The sequence below is a fragment of the Tyto alba genome, unplaced genomic scaffold (genome assembly GCF_018691265.1).
Source record: "Tyto alba isolate M040663 unplaced genomic scaffold, T.alba_DEE_v4.0 Super-Scaffold_12, whole genome shotgun sequence".
Lineage (NCBI taxonomy): Eukaryota > Metazoa > Chordata > Aves > Strigiformes > Tytonidae > Tyto > Tyto alba.
Genome location: NW_024881274.1, coordinates 2,272,204 through 2,283,837, shown reverse-complemented (window position 1 = coordinate 2,283,837; position 11,634 = coordinate 2,272,204). Strand labels below are relative to the sequence as shown.

Below are 11,634 nucleotides of genomic sequence, written 5' to 3'. Positions count from 1 at the left end.
TCAGCGCCCAGGCATGGCCATAGCAGCACTTTATTAGAGACAGCGCGGCCCGAGGAGCAGCCCCAGCCTCACCGTTACTTCCACAGCTTCTTGATGGACATGTTCTTCTCGCTGTCCTTCTGCATCACCTGGGCAGGGAGGAGCAGACACTGGGTTCCCCCTAATTTGGGTGCTGATAACCCCCACAACCACCCCCAGGACCACTGCTTCCTGCCCAGGAAGGCAGCCCAGGCTCCCATCTCCGCCCTGCAGCCCCAGCAAAGGTCTCTCTCCATCCCCTCCCCTGCCTTGGCCGTGTCACCCATGTGGGGACAACCCCCCCTCGGCCCCAGAGCTGCCTGTCCCCTTCAAGCTTGGCAGCTCCCAGGACTGTTTGTGCCCCCCACGCCAAGGAGCTGGCAGTGGAGGAACCCACCAGCACCCTCCCCCCCCACCCCGGGTCCTTACCTTGGCAACAGCCATTTCAAAGTCTTCCTGCGTGACGTGCACCCTCCTCTCCCTCAGCGCGTACATGCCAGCTTCCGTGCACACCCCCTGCGTGGGACAGGGACGTCACCCACCGCTCCCCTCGCCGCCAGCCCCCGGTGCCACCGCAGCGCCCACGCCTCGCTCACCTTCACCTCCGCGCCCGACGCCCCCGGCATCAGCTCCGCGATCTTCCGCAGGTTGATGCCCCGCGTCAGGTTCATTTTCCGGGAGTGGATTTTGAGGATATCCAGGCGGGCCTGGAGGAGAGCGGCAGCAAAGCGAGGGTTGGAGCTGCGGGAATCGCCCCCAGCCAGGGCTGGGAACCACACGGTCCCCTCAGGGAGAGGATAAGGAGAGGCGGGACCCCCCACCTACCTCCTCGTTGGGAGGGGGGAACTCGATCTTCCTGTCGATGCGGCCAGGGCGCAGCAGAGCCGAGTCCAGGATGTCAATCCGGTTCGTGGCCATGATCACCTGCGCGGGGAGAACTGTCACCACACTGAGCAGCCCACTGTCGCCACGGGGCTGGCAGGACACGGCCCCGTCCCCAGGCAGTGATGGCACCCCCTCCTAACCTTGATGTTCTTGGTGGCCTCAAAGCCATCGAGCTGGTTGAGGAGCTCCAGCATCGTGCGCTGCACCTCGCTGTCCCCGCCAGAGCCCCCCTCCAGGCGGGAGGAGCCGATGGAGTCGATCTCATCCATGAAGATGATGGAGGGTGCGTGTTCCCGGGCCATCACAAACAGCTCCCGCACCATGCGGGCACCTGGGGGGGAGCAGAGAGGGCTGAGCCCCGGCCCCACACGCTGCTCGGCCCAGCCACAGCGGTTCCGCCTGCCCCGGACCCCTCCCGAGGGCTCCCGCCTCCCCCCCACACCCTCCTACCTTCGCCGATGAACTTCTGCACCAGCTCGGAGCCCGAGACGCGGATGAAGGTGCAGTCGGTGTGGTGGGCCACGGCCCTGGCCAGCAAGGTCTTGCCTGTGCCGGGGGGTCCATAGAGCAGCACGCCCTGCAACGGCCACGCGGACACCTCAGCACCCCGGCCGTGCCTGCGCAGCGACTGCACCCCAACGGAAGACACGGGGACCCTCCCAGGGGTGACAGAGGAAGCATCACAATGACACCACAGAACCCCCGAAACGCTGCCTCCCACCACAGACCCACAGCAGCAGCACTCGCCTTGGGCTGGGCGATCCCCAGCGCCTCAAAAAGCTCAGGGTGCTTGACCGGCAGCTCGATCACTTCCTTGATCTCCTTTATCTGCTTGTCCAAGCCCCCGATCATCTCATAAGTAGAATCTGGAACCTTCTCCACCATCATCAGGGAGACAAGAGGATCCACTTTGTTGGGCAGGATCTTGTGCAGCGTGTAGCTGTCGTTGCGCAGGGCCACGCGGCAGTTCGGGGTGACCTGCAGCGAGAGCAGAGGGGAGCTCTGCGTGCCCACGGCGGGGACGGGGCCCAGCAGCGCCGCCCAGGGAGAGAGCAGCCGCGACCCTCCCACGGCCCCAGCACACTCACGTCGTTAATGTCGATGTTTTTGTCCACGTCCACCACAAACTTCCCCTCCGGGTGCACCTGGAAGGAGGCAGTTGCCACCGTGAGAGTTAATTCTCTGAGAAGTCCCCTGTTGTGTGGCCGATACCGACACTGACTGCTCGGAGCGGGAGGAAGGAGCCAGAGAGCTCAGCCACCGCCAAACCCCCCTGCGGCCCCTCCTGCCCCCAGGAAGCCCTAAGCCAGCTGCCTCCCACCCGCCTGGGGAAGGTTTGGGCTCAGAAGGGCTGCTACAACGTGCTCCTCTGGAGAAAGAACTCTTATTTCACGGCTTTTAGTTGTTACATCCTCCCAGAGTTCATGCTCACACTTGCTCCAACCCCCATGGGGCCAAAGGGAGGGTCTGTCTGACCCCACCCCAGCCCCAGTCACCCTCAGGACAGCTCAGCCTCGTACCTTGACGAGCACTTTCTTCTTGTCCATGGCTCTCACCACTTCTCCCACATAGGAGCCCTGCTCCTGCAGCAGTTGCAGCTCCTCCCGCAGCAGGCGCACTGCAGAGAGGGAGATGTCAGCACCAGCCGCAGGCAGCCGTGCCCTGACCCTCTGCCCACGACAGATGGACGGCGCTTGCCACAGGGGCTGGCCACGGGGCCGGGAGCCACCCGCCCAGCAGGCAGGCCCAGCCCCAGAGCGAGGGAGACGAGAGGAGCTGAGCTGTACCTTTAGCGTTCAACTCATTCCTCTGCGCTTGCAGGCGCCGCAGGTTCTGGCTCTTCTCGTTCACGATGAGCTGTTGGGAGAAAAGCTTTGCTGAGTCCTCAGCATCCCCCGCAGCGCTCATCACACCGACCCAGCGTGGGCACCAGCAGAACGGTCTTTGTTTTGGGACAGGGACCCGGAGATGGACGGCCCTTGCCAGCTGGACACAGCCAGCCAAACCCCACTGCCAAGGGCTGGGCGACACACACACACACACACACACAGAGCAGCACTGAGAGGCTGAGACTCATGTCGTACACCCCCCACCACGCAAAGGTCGGGTGCTGCTTGCAAACACCACCCTGGGGCAGTGGTTCCTCCAAAACAGGCTGCCTGCAGTGCAGAAAAAGCTACGGGTGATCTCGAGGCAGGCGCAGGGCCGTGGCCATACAGCCCCAGCGATGCCATTCTGGGGCAGACTGGCTGGGTATCTCCTGCACAGCCCAGCCTGGCTCACCTGCAGCTCCTCGATCTTGGACAGGTAGTACTGCCGGAGCCCGGTGCCGCCTTTCCCATCATCCATCTCCATCTGCGAGAGAGCAAAGCTCAGCGGCGCTGCCTTTAGTCTCCAGGGCCACCCGTTCCACCGGGAGCCTCAAAAACCAGCTCTACCCCCAGTCAGTGATCGTGCGGCCCCTCCAGCCCCCATTTCCCGCTCCGCACCCCCCCGGTCAGGTCCTGACTCCCCGCTTTTCCCTCCCAGCCACCTCCTGCCTCCCCAGGCCGGTGCCCAACGGCAGCCCCCCACGCTCCCGTCCCCCTGCGTGTCTCACTGTCCCCGCTCACACCTCTCCTCCCTATCCCCCCCTCGGAGAGCCTCGTCCCACAACACCAGGTCACCGGCACCTGCCGCCAGCCCCTTGGGGGGGGATGAGGTGGGACTCGCCGAGTCACGGCGGCCGCCCAGGCCTCGACCAGACCCGGTGCCAGCAGAACCCCGCGGCGACACGGCGCGACCCGGGAGCGACCCGAGCACCCCCCGGCCGCCGCTCGCCTCGCCCCGGCCTCACCTGCTCGGGCCCGTCCACCGCCATCTTCTCCGCCGGCATCGGGGCCCCGGCGCCGCTCCTGCCGGCACTAAAGATGGCCGCCGCCCTCCTTCCGGCGGGCGCGCGCGTCACTTCCGCTCTCCTCCCGAGCCGCCGGCGCCCAGCGCATCCTCGCATGCGCACTGCGGGCAGGGGCTACGCATGCGTAATGGCCGCACTCTCGCGTCGCGGCCTTGCCGCCATCTCTGTACGGTCAAAAGCGATTTCTCCGCATCACAGCGTCCAAAAGGCACGAGGACAGGCTGTAAATAAGCCTCTGATGGAGTTCGTTGTCGTCTCCCCCTCCCTCCGCCCGCGGCAAGCCTGTCGGGTCGCGGCGGCAGCATGGACGCGCCACTCCCAAGATGGCGGCGAGGGGTCAGCGGAAGCGGAAGTGGGGCGGTGCGGCGCGGCTGGCGCGGGGTGTGCCGGGAGGGCGGTCTGGGCACGCGGCGGCGGGAGCGGGTGTGAGGGGACCCGGGGCTGAGGGGACCCTGCCCGGGGGGCGGTGGGGCCGGGGGCGGCACTGACGGGACGCCGAGGTTCCCCCGTAGGTCTGTGCCGGTGGGGGACAGCAGGGTCCGACTCCGCCGAGGGCTCCGCCCGGCGCCACCATGGGCAAGAAAAGCAAATTGGGCAAGAGCCGGAGAGACAAGTTCTACCACCTGGCCAAGGAGACGGGTGAGGGGCCGGACCGTCCACCCTGCGGGGCTGCAGCCCCGGCAACCCATCATCACCCCGGTAACCCATAACCTGCACCTCTCCCTCCCACAGGCTTCCGCTCCCGCTCCTCCTTCAAACTTCTCCAGCTCAATAGAAAGTTCCAATTCCTGCAGAAGTCTCGAGCACTGCTGGACCTGTGCGCGGCCCCCGGCGGGTGGTGAGTGGAGCGAGGGCCCTGAGTCACAGCCCAGTGCTGCCAGCTGCCTTGGGACGTTGTAACGAAGGGGCTTTGTGTGGTTTTCGTTGTCGTGTCTTTGTCCTAAATGCCAAAAGTCATCCCCAACCCTCGGCAGCACAGTTCAAGACTGGCTCCCTGGGATCCTGCTGGAGCTTCATTCCTCTCTTTTGTTTCTAGGCTGCAGGTGGCTTCCAAATTCATGCCGGTTTCCAGCTTGATCATTGGTGAGTGATGGGACCCAGCAGGAGTGGACTGGGGGCAGGGACCTCCACTGCAGTCCCTGGATGTGGCCAGAGAAAGGGGGATCCTGGATTGGGGATCCTGGTAGGAGGAGAGGGTGAGCGGGGAAGCCCAGCGGGACGGGCTGGAGCCCAGTTGTAAGGGGTTGCAGTGTTCATATCTCTTCCTTACGCCAGGGGTGGATTTGGTCCCCATCAAGCCCATTCCCAACGTGGTGACGCTGCAGGAGGACATCACCACGGAGAAGTGCCGCCAGGTATGAACCTGTGTCCCCTGCCCCGAGCGTCACGCACACCAGTCTGGGTCTGGGTGTGTGATGGGAGCGGGGTTCATCACCGATCAGGGGTGTTCCTGCGGAGGGGTTAGCGGGACAATCGCGTGTCGCCGTCCCTCAGGCCCTGCGCAAGGAGCTGCAGACGTGGAAGGTGGATGTGGTGCTAAACGATGGAGCGCCCAACGTGGGAGCCAGCTGGGTGCATGACGCCTACTCCCAAGGTGGGGGCTGGCACATCTCCTACCCCGGCAGCGGTGTGGGACAGGGAGCTGGGCGGTGGGGACAGCGATGATCGCTGACCGCTCTTCTCCCCTGCTCCAGCCAACCTGACCCTCATGGCCTTAAAACTGGCTTGCGAATTCCTCTGCAAGGGTGGCTGGTTCATCACCAAGGTTTTTCGTTCCCGGGACTACCAGCCTCTCCTCTGGATCTTCCAGCAGTTCTTCCACAAAGTCCAGGCCACCAAGCCCCAAGCCTCCCGCAATGAGTCTGCTGAGATCTTCGTGGTGTGCCAGGGTGAGCGGCCGGGGGGACCTGCAGCCGCTGGCACAGGGTTGGTAAAAACCTGCTGATAGCTCTGATTCTTCCATCCCAGGTTACCAGGCTCCGGACAAAATCGACAGCAAGTTCTTTGACCCAAAATATGCTTTTAAGGAGGTGGAGGTTCAGACGAAGTCTGTTAGCGAGCTGATCAGTAAAAAGAAGCCAAAGGTATGAGCAAAGCCAGATGCACACTAAAGGGGCTGGGGAGATTAAAAGTCTGAGGATGCGAAGTAGTGGAAGAGCCAGTTCTGGGGAGGTTTTCAGCCTTAGAAGGCAGTGCAGTGATGGAGAAATAGTGTTGCAAGTTGTGAGGCTGGGGATGGATCAGTAAAACCCTCCCCATAATGGCTGGCTGCTGGGTTTGTGTCTTTGTAAAGTGTCTTTAGGACACAGGACAGTAAAGGCCATGGCAAGTGGCCTCAGCTGGGCGCGGAGATGGCCCAAACCTGTCACTGTCACTTCTCTGAGGTGGGAGTGGGAGATCCCATGGAGCTGGCAGGTTGGGGCTGGTAACTTGCCCTCGTTCCTAAGTTGTGTAGGCACGTTTAGGTGGACACTGCAGCAAGACACGAGCTACGTGACATTCATCTTCTTGGGGTGGTTGAAGGTGCTTGTATGTGCCCTGCCACGGCTCATGCAGCCCTTCCCTCCTGCAGGCAGAAGGCTACGCAGATGGCGACACGACCCTCTACCACCGCTTCACCCTGATGGACTTCCTCAAGGCTCCCAACCCCGTGGACTTCCTCTCCAAGGCCAATGAGGTGAGTGCCTGAAGTGAGGGGGACTTTGGTGGCCCTCGAGACGTCCCCAGGAGCACAGAGTGATGAAAAGAGGGAGCCAGGTGCCCCAAGAATGTCCCCATTCCTGTTCCTGTGGAGGGGAGGCAGGGCAGGAACCTGCCTGGGGTTTAACCAGTCATTCTCCTTGTATTTTAAAAGTTGATTATTCTTACCAAAGAAAGGGGCTTAGCGTACATGCTTAAGTAATTTCCCTCTGCTCTATCCAGATCACACTGGGGGACAGTGAGCTGGAGAATCACAGTTCCACCACAGAGGAGCTGCGTCAGTGCTGCAAGGACATCCGTGTGCTGGGACGCAAAGAGCTCAGGTACTGGGGGCGACTGGGGCGGGGAGTTATGCTGGGCCTGGGAGGTGTCTCTAACGGTCTGCCTTCCTGCACAGAGCCCTGCTGAACTGGAGGACCAAGTTGCGGCGGTTTTTGGCCAAAAAGCTGAAAGAGCAGGCAAAGGAGCTGGATATCAAGTAGGAACAACAGGGTTGTGGCAGAACGCCAACACGGTGGGATGGGCCTGTCACCAGGAGAGGGGGTCTGAGCTCCTTCCTTTTGGCAGCCTGAGCTCCGGTGAAGAGGAGGAAGGCAAAGAGGAGGAGAAGAAGGAGAAGACGACGTTGCCAAGAGCCGCTGATGAGGTGGTGAAAGAGGAAGAGGAGGAGGTAGAGCTGGCGTTGGCAGAGATGAAGGTCAAGGAACTGGCAGAGTTAAAGAGGTAAAAATATTTCACGTGAGGAGAGGTGGGGGAACACTGGGTCAGCAGAGCACCACAGGGCTACAGCCACGGGGAGAGGGGGGGTATGTCAGAGCCTGTGTCTCTGTTGACAGTGGGTGGGGTTTGTGGGTCTGGGGTCCTCGGGGTCGTCTCCCCCTCCAGGCAGGTGAAACAGCCCTTCCCAGGGTTGGGGACCCCTCACAGGGGATGACAGTGCTACTGAAGGAGATCTGGCACCAGTGTGGCAGTGGATGAGCTACTGGGATATGTGGGAGGGCGGGGAGGGGGCCAGTGTAGCCTCACTCCTTTTCTTCCTTCTCCAGAAAGAAGAAGAAGATCCTGAAGGAACAGCGGAAGCAGCGTGAGCGTGTGGAGCTGAAGATGGACCTCCCTGGTGTCTCCATCGCTGATGATGGTGACACCAGCATGTTCTCCCTCAAGACTATCCACAGGACCCCGGTGTGTGGGGCAGGGGGAGGCCAGGCTCCCAGAGCCAGCGGGGCCGGGACTGTGGCAGGCACACAGCTGACAGACCGTAGCTTGTGACTTGTCTTATTTGCGTTGCAGTTGCTAAACGAGGTGACCCGGGGGGACATGGCATCGGCAGATGCCCTCCTGGAGATAGGACAGGGGGATGATGACATTTATGTCTCGGATCATGAAGAAGAGGACGACGTATCCCTGGCCAGCGATCTGGATCCGGAGGAGTTGGTTGAGATAGAGGCCCGTCAGCGCCGGCTGGAGCGGGAAAGGCGAGAGCAGGGGGCAAAGAGGTGAGAGCTGGGAGAGGATCCTGGGGCAGAGGATTCCTCTCGAGCAGCTCAGGCATCCGGCAGTGGGCACACCCTGTCCTGGCCGGGGGGCACTGATCCTGCTGCTGTTTGTCACAGGGCGAAGTTTAAGCAGAAGGAAGAGGAGGAGGTAGGGGAGGAAGAGGAGAATCCCCTGCTGGTGCCCTTGGAGGAGAAATCTGTGCTGGAGGAACGGCAGACCAGCCTGTGGTTCGGGAAGGTGAGTCCTACTGGGCCAGAAATGACAGAGCAACCTCAGCCCCAGCACCCCCCGGGTCTGCCCTGGGTCCCCTGACCCGCTGCTCCCCACCCCCAGGACGCTTTTGCCGGCATTGAGGATGATGCGGACGAGGACCTGGAGCTGGGGCAGTCGCAGATGTTGGCTGAGAGACAGCGCGAGTCTCAGAGAGGTTAGTGGGGGGGCTGCCTCGCTGCGGGGGGCACAGAGGGGCAGCCCCACAGCCCAGGCTGGGGCACTGGATCAAGCCATGGTGGGGATGCAGCTCTGAGTGGGACTGGAGATCTCCAGAGGTTGTTTCCAGCCCGTACCGTTACTCAGTTAATGAGCTGGCACTAGTGTATTGTTAATGAGCTGGGTCTCTAGAGGAATGATCTGCAGTGGAGTCTGCCTCAACCCTTTCTCACCCAGTGATTCCCGTTCCCCAGAGAAAGCAACAAGGAAAGGGCAGAAGAAGAGCGGGCCGCAGGAGGGAGCTCCAGCTGAGCCCCCGCCCGCCGCAGATGCAGGACCCACGGCAGGTAAAGCACAGGATGAGCAGAGCAACGACGATGACGACAGCAGCAGCGACGAGGAGAGGTGAGGGCTGAGAGGGGGTCGGTCTGGATATTCTCCCCCAGCCCCACAGTCCCAGAGAACCGGGAGGTGAGAACCCCAGCCCTGACCACTCCACTCCACAGGCCGCTGACACCGGTGGGGAGGAAGCGGGGCCGTGTTGAGCCGGGTGGCTTCGAGGTGGTGCCCATTGAGAACCCAGGTGAGCCGGGGGTGCTGTCTGCACCCATGTGCACCCAGTGAGACCCTCTTTAGGGGCAGGGTCGGACAGAGCTTATTTGGGCTGGCAGGGCTGCTTGCTGCTCCCTGGCTCCCCGCCTGCCTGCAGGTAGGCCAAGCTTTAATCTGTCCATACGCTGCAGTGAAAAGAGCTCGCGTCCTGGACGCAGAGGGCCTGGCGCTCGGCTCCGTCATCGCCACCTCCAAAAAGGCTCGTCGGGACCTGATCGATGACTCCTTCAACAGGTACGTGCAGCCGTGGTTGCTGTAGGGGGGGGGGCAGCGTTTGGTCCCCCACCAGGAGCCAGGCCAGGGGGGTGGCACATGTATTGGTGTGGGATGTCCGTGTCCCACTCACAGCTCACCTGAGTCCCCCCCCCCGCAGGTATTCCTTCAACGAGGATGAGGGAGAGCTGCCCGAGTGGTTCACAGAGGAGGAGAAGCAGCACCGGCGCAAGCAGATGCCCGTGGACCGCCAGACGGTTGAGGCGTATCGGCAGCGCTGGCGTGAAATCAACGCCCGCCCCATCAAGAAGGTGGCGGAGGCCAAGGCCCGCAAGAAGCGGCGGGTGAGTGGGGCTGTGGACCTGAGCGGCGCTGTGCTCCCCGTCCCGGGCGCTGTGCTCCCCCCCTCCCGGGCGCTGTGCTCCCCCCTCCCGGGCGCTGTGCTCCCCCCCTCCCGGGCGCTGTGCTCCCCCCTCCCGGGCGCTGTGCTCCCCCCCTCCCGGGCGCTGTGCTCCCCGTCCCGGGCGCTGTGCTCCCCCCCTCCCGGGCGCTGTGCTCCCCCCCTCCCGGGCGCTGTGCTCCCCCGTCCCGGGCGCTCTGCTCCCCCGTCCCGGGCGCTGTGCTCCCCCGTCCCGGGCGCTCTGCTCCCCCGTCCCGGGCGCTCTGCTCCCCCGTCCCGGGCGCTCTGCTCCCCCGTCCCGGGCGCTGTGCTCCCCGTCGCGGGCGCTGTGCTCCCCCCTCCCGGGCGCTGTGCTCCCCCCTCCCGGGCGCTGTGCTCCCCCCCTCCCGGGCGCTGTGCTCCCCCCTCCCGGGCGCTGTGCTCCCCTCCTCCCGGGCGCTGTGCTCCCCCCCCCTCGGGCGCTGTGCTCCCCCCTCCCGGGCGCTGTGCTCCCCCCTCCCGGGCGCTGTGCTCCCCCCTCCCGGGCGCTGTGCTCCCCCCCTCCCGGGCGCTGTGCTCCCCCCCTCCCGGGCGCTGTGCTCCCCCCCTCCCGGGCGCTGTGCTCCCCCCCTCCCGGGCGCTCTGTCCCTCACCCTCGCTGTTCCCACAGATGCTGAAGAAGATGGAGCAGATGAAGAAGAAAGCAGAAGCCGTGGTGAGCACGGTGGATATCTCGGAGCGGGAGAAGGTGGCCCAGCTGCGGCGGTGAGTGGCAAAGCTGAGATGCAGATCCTTGGTGTGGTGCTGGGCTGGTTTGTGACGCCTTGTCCCTGCGGGGACAGTGCTTGTGCATAACCCAGCAGGGCTGACAAAGGCTGGGCTGGATCCGGGTGTAGGCTGAGGGGTGGCAGAGCAAGCAAGGGAGCCTTGTCTTGGGGCGCAAAGGCCCAGTGGAGTGGTGGGACCTGATAATTGGTCTTTGGATACGTCCCAAAGCCAAACTGCTGGAGCTGGGTCGGGGTCTCGGTTTCACCTTCTGCCATTGTCCTGCAGCATCTACAAGAAGGCTGGGCTGGCCAAGGAGAAGCGGCAGGTCACCTACCTGGTGGCTAAGAAAGGCGTAGGACCCCGGGTGCGCCGTCCTCCTGGCGTCAAGGGCCAGTTCAAGGTCGTCGACAGCCGCCTGAAGAAGGACGTGAGGGCTCAGAAGCGCAAAGAACAGAAGAAAAAACGCCATAAGTGATGTGGGGCTGCCTCCGTCCTCGGCGAGGGACTCGGCTTGGTGCACGGGCAGGGCTGGCTCCTGTCCTCCCACGGGGGCCTTGGGAGCAGCCGGCTCACCCTGCCGCTCCCCAGTGTGGGGACAGGACTGTGACTCAGCCGTGCCTTGATGGGACGTTGCCTCCTGTCCTCCCTTATTTGGCCTCAGTGCTGTAGCATCGACCCCCCACCCGTGCTCGCTGCGTGGCCGCATCTCCAGCTTTCTCACCGTTGCTGGCTCTGCTGGGAGATGTGCAGAGAGGACACGAGCACCCACGCGAGCCCTCGCTGTCCCCAGAGGGACTGTGACTCAGGGGAACAGCTCCCTGGGCCGTATATGTCACCGAGGCTGCAGGACAGTGAGTTCCAGGCCCTGAGGCAGGCGGCTGTCAGTGGTCTGCACCGAGCAGCTCCTCGATTACAGCGGAATTAAACCCTGTTCTGAGGCTGCAGCAGGATGTGTCCTGTGTCTTGGCGAGTTGAGGGGCCTGCGCTGCCAGCTGCCCTGTCCCCTCCCTCGTGCACCGTTTGGCAGGCAGAGAGGGCGGGCGGGTTTGGGGGTTCTGTGCATCTGCTCCTGCCTCCTTTTATCGCTGGCAAAGCAGCAGCGCAGCGATGGACTCGCCCAGCCTGACCTCCACCCTCCCTGCCCCAGCCCACCCCTTCCACAGCAGCCACCCGTGCCCAACGCCCCTCCATCCTACCCCCCCAGATGTGGGACCCTGCAAGTTTAGGAAAAGAAGGA

General features: G+C 63.5%; 2 protein-coding genes across 4 annotated transcripts; one reads left to right on the top strand and one right to left on the bottom strand.

The window, feature by feature from the left end:
• Window positions 1-14: 14 nt before the first annotated feature.
• Window positions 15-3,869, bottom strand: PSMC5 (proteasome 26S subunit, ATPase 5). The gene is made up of 12 exons (XM_033006331.2): window positions 3,740-3,869; window positions 3,187-3,258; window positions 2,691-2,760; window positions 2,424-2,521; window positions 1,992-2,048; window positions 1,651-1,881; window positions 1,354-1,480; window positions 1,044-1,234; window positions 844-942; window positions 615-725; window positions 448-534; window positions 15-128 (listed from the first exon to the last, which is right to left on the bottom strand). The coding sequence occupies exons 1-12, from the start codon at window positions 3,776-3,778 to the stop codon at window positions 75-77; spliced, it is 1,236 nt and encodes a 411-aa protein (XP_032862222.1). The 5' UTR covers window positions 3,779-3,869; the 3' UTR covers window positions 15-74.
• A 322-nt stretch (window positions 3,870-4,191) lies between these two features.
• Window positions 4,192-11,341, top strand: FTSJ3 (FtsJ RNA 2'-O-methyltransferase 3). Of its 3 annotated transcripts, XM_042787047.1 has the most exons (22): window positions 4,192-4,222; window positions 4,312-4,438; window positions 4,532-4,637; window positions 4,836-4,882; window positions 5,075-5,154; window positions 5,294-5,393; window positions 5,494-5,688; window positions 5,768-5,883; window positions 6,372-6,476; window positions 6,722-6,822; window positions 6,897-6,977; window positions 7,067-7,222; window positions 7,546-7,681; window positions 7,790-7,995; window positions 8,113-8,233; window positions 8,330-8,423; window positions 8,680-8,830; window positions 8,932-9,008; window positions 9,169-9,271; window positions 9,411-9,594; window positions 10,300-10,394; window positions 10,683-11,341. In XM_042787047.1, exons 2-22 carry the CDS (start codon window positions 4,372-4,374, stop codon window positions 10,870-10,872), a joined length of 2,511 nt encoding a protein of 836 aa, XP_042642981.1. In that variant the 5' UTR covers window positions 4,192-4,222; window positions 4,312-4,371; the 3' UTR covers window positions 10,873-11,341. The 3 variants fall into 3 exon arrangements, with proteins under 3 accessions (XP_042642981.1, XP_032862233.2, XP_032862235.2); XM_033006342.2 differs by lacking the exon at window positions 4,192-4,222 and having other exon boundaries at window positions 4,246-4,438; XM_033006344.2 differs by lacking the exons at window positions 4,192-4,222; window positions 4,312-4,438; window positions 4,532-4,637; window positions 4,836-4,882 and adding an exon at window positions 4,897-4,982.
• Window positions 11,342-11,634: the final 293 nt, after the last annotated feature.

Excerpts from the sequence above, each read along its gene's own strand:
- PSMC5 (XM_033006331.2), bottom strand. The coding sequence starts at position 3,778 with ATGCCGGCGGAGAAGATGGCGGTGGACGGGCCCGAGCAG. Across the intron at positions 726-843 it reads TCCCCCCTCCCAACGAGGAG|GCCCGCCTGGATATCCTCAA; the intron begins GTAGGTGGGGGG and ends GCTCTCCTCCAG. Across the intron at positions 129-447 it reads TTGAAATGGCTGTTGCCAAG|GTGATGCAGAAGGACAGCGA; the intron begins GTAAGGACCCGG and ends CTCCCTGCCCAG.
- FTSJ3 (XM_042787047.1), top strand. The coding sequence starts at position 4,372 with ATGGGCAAGAAAAGCAAATTGGGCAAGAGCCGGAGAGACAAGTTCTAC. Across the intron at positions 7,682-7,789 it reads AGACTATCCACAGGACCCCG|TTGCTAAACGAGGTGACCCG; the intron begins GTGTGTGGGGCA and ends TTTGCGTTGCAG. Across the intron at positions 9,009-9,168 it reads GGTGCCCATTGAGAACCCAG|TGAAAAGAGCTCGCGTCCTG; the intron begins GTGAGCCGGGGG and ends CATACGCTGCAG.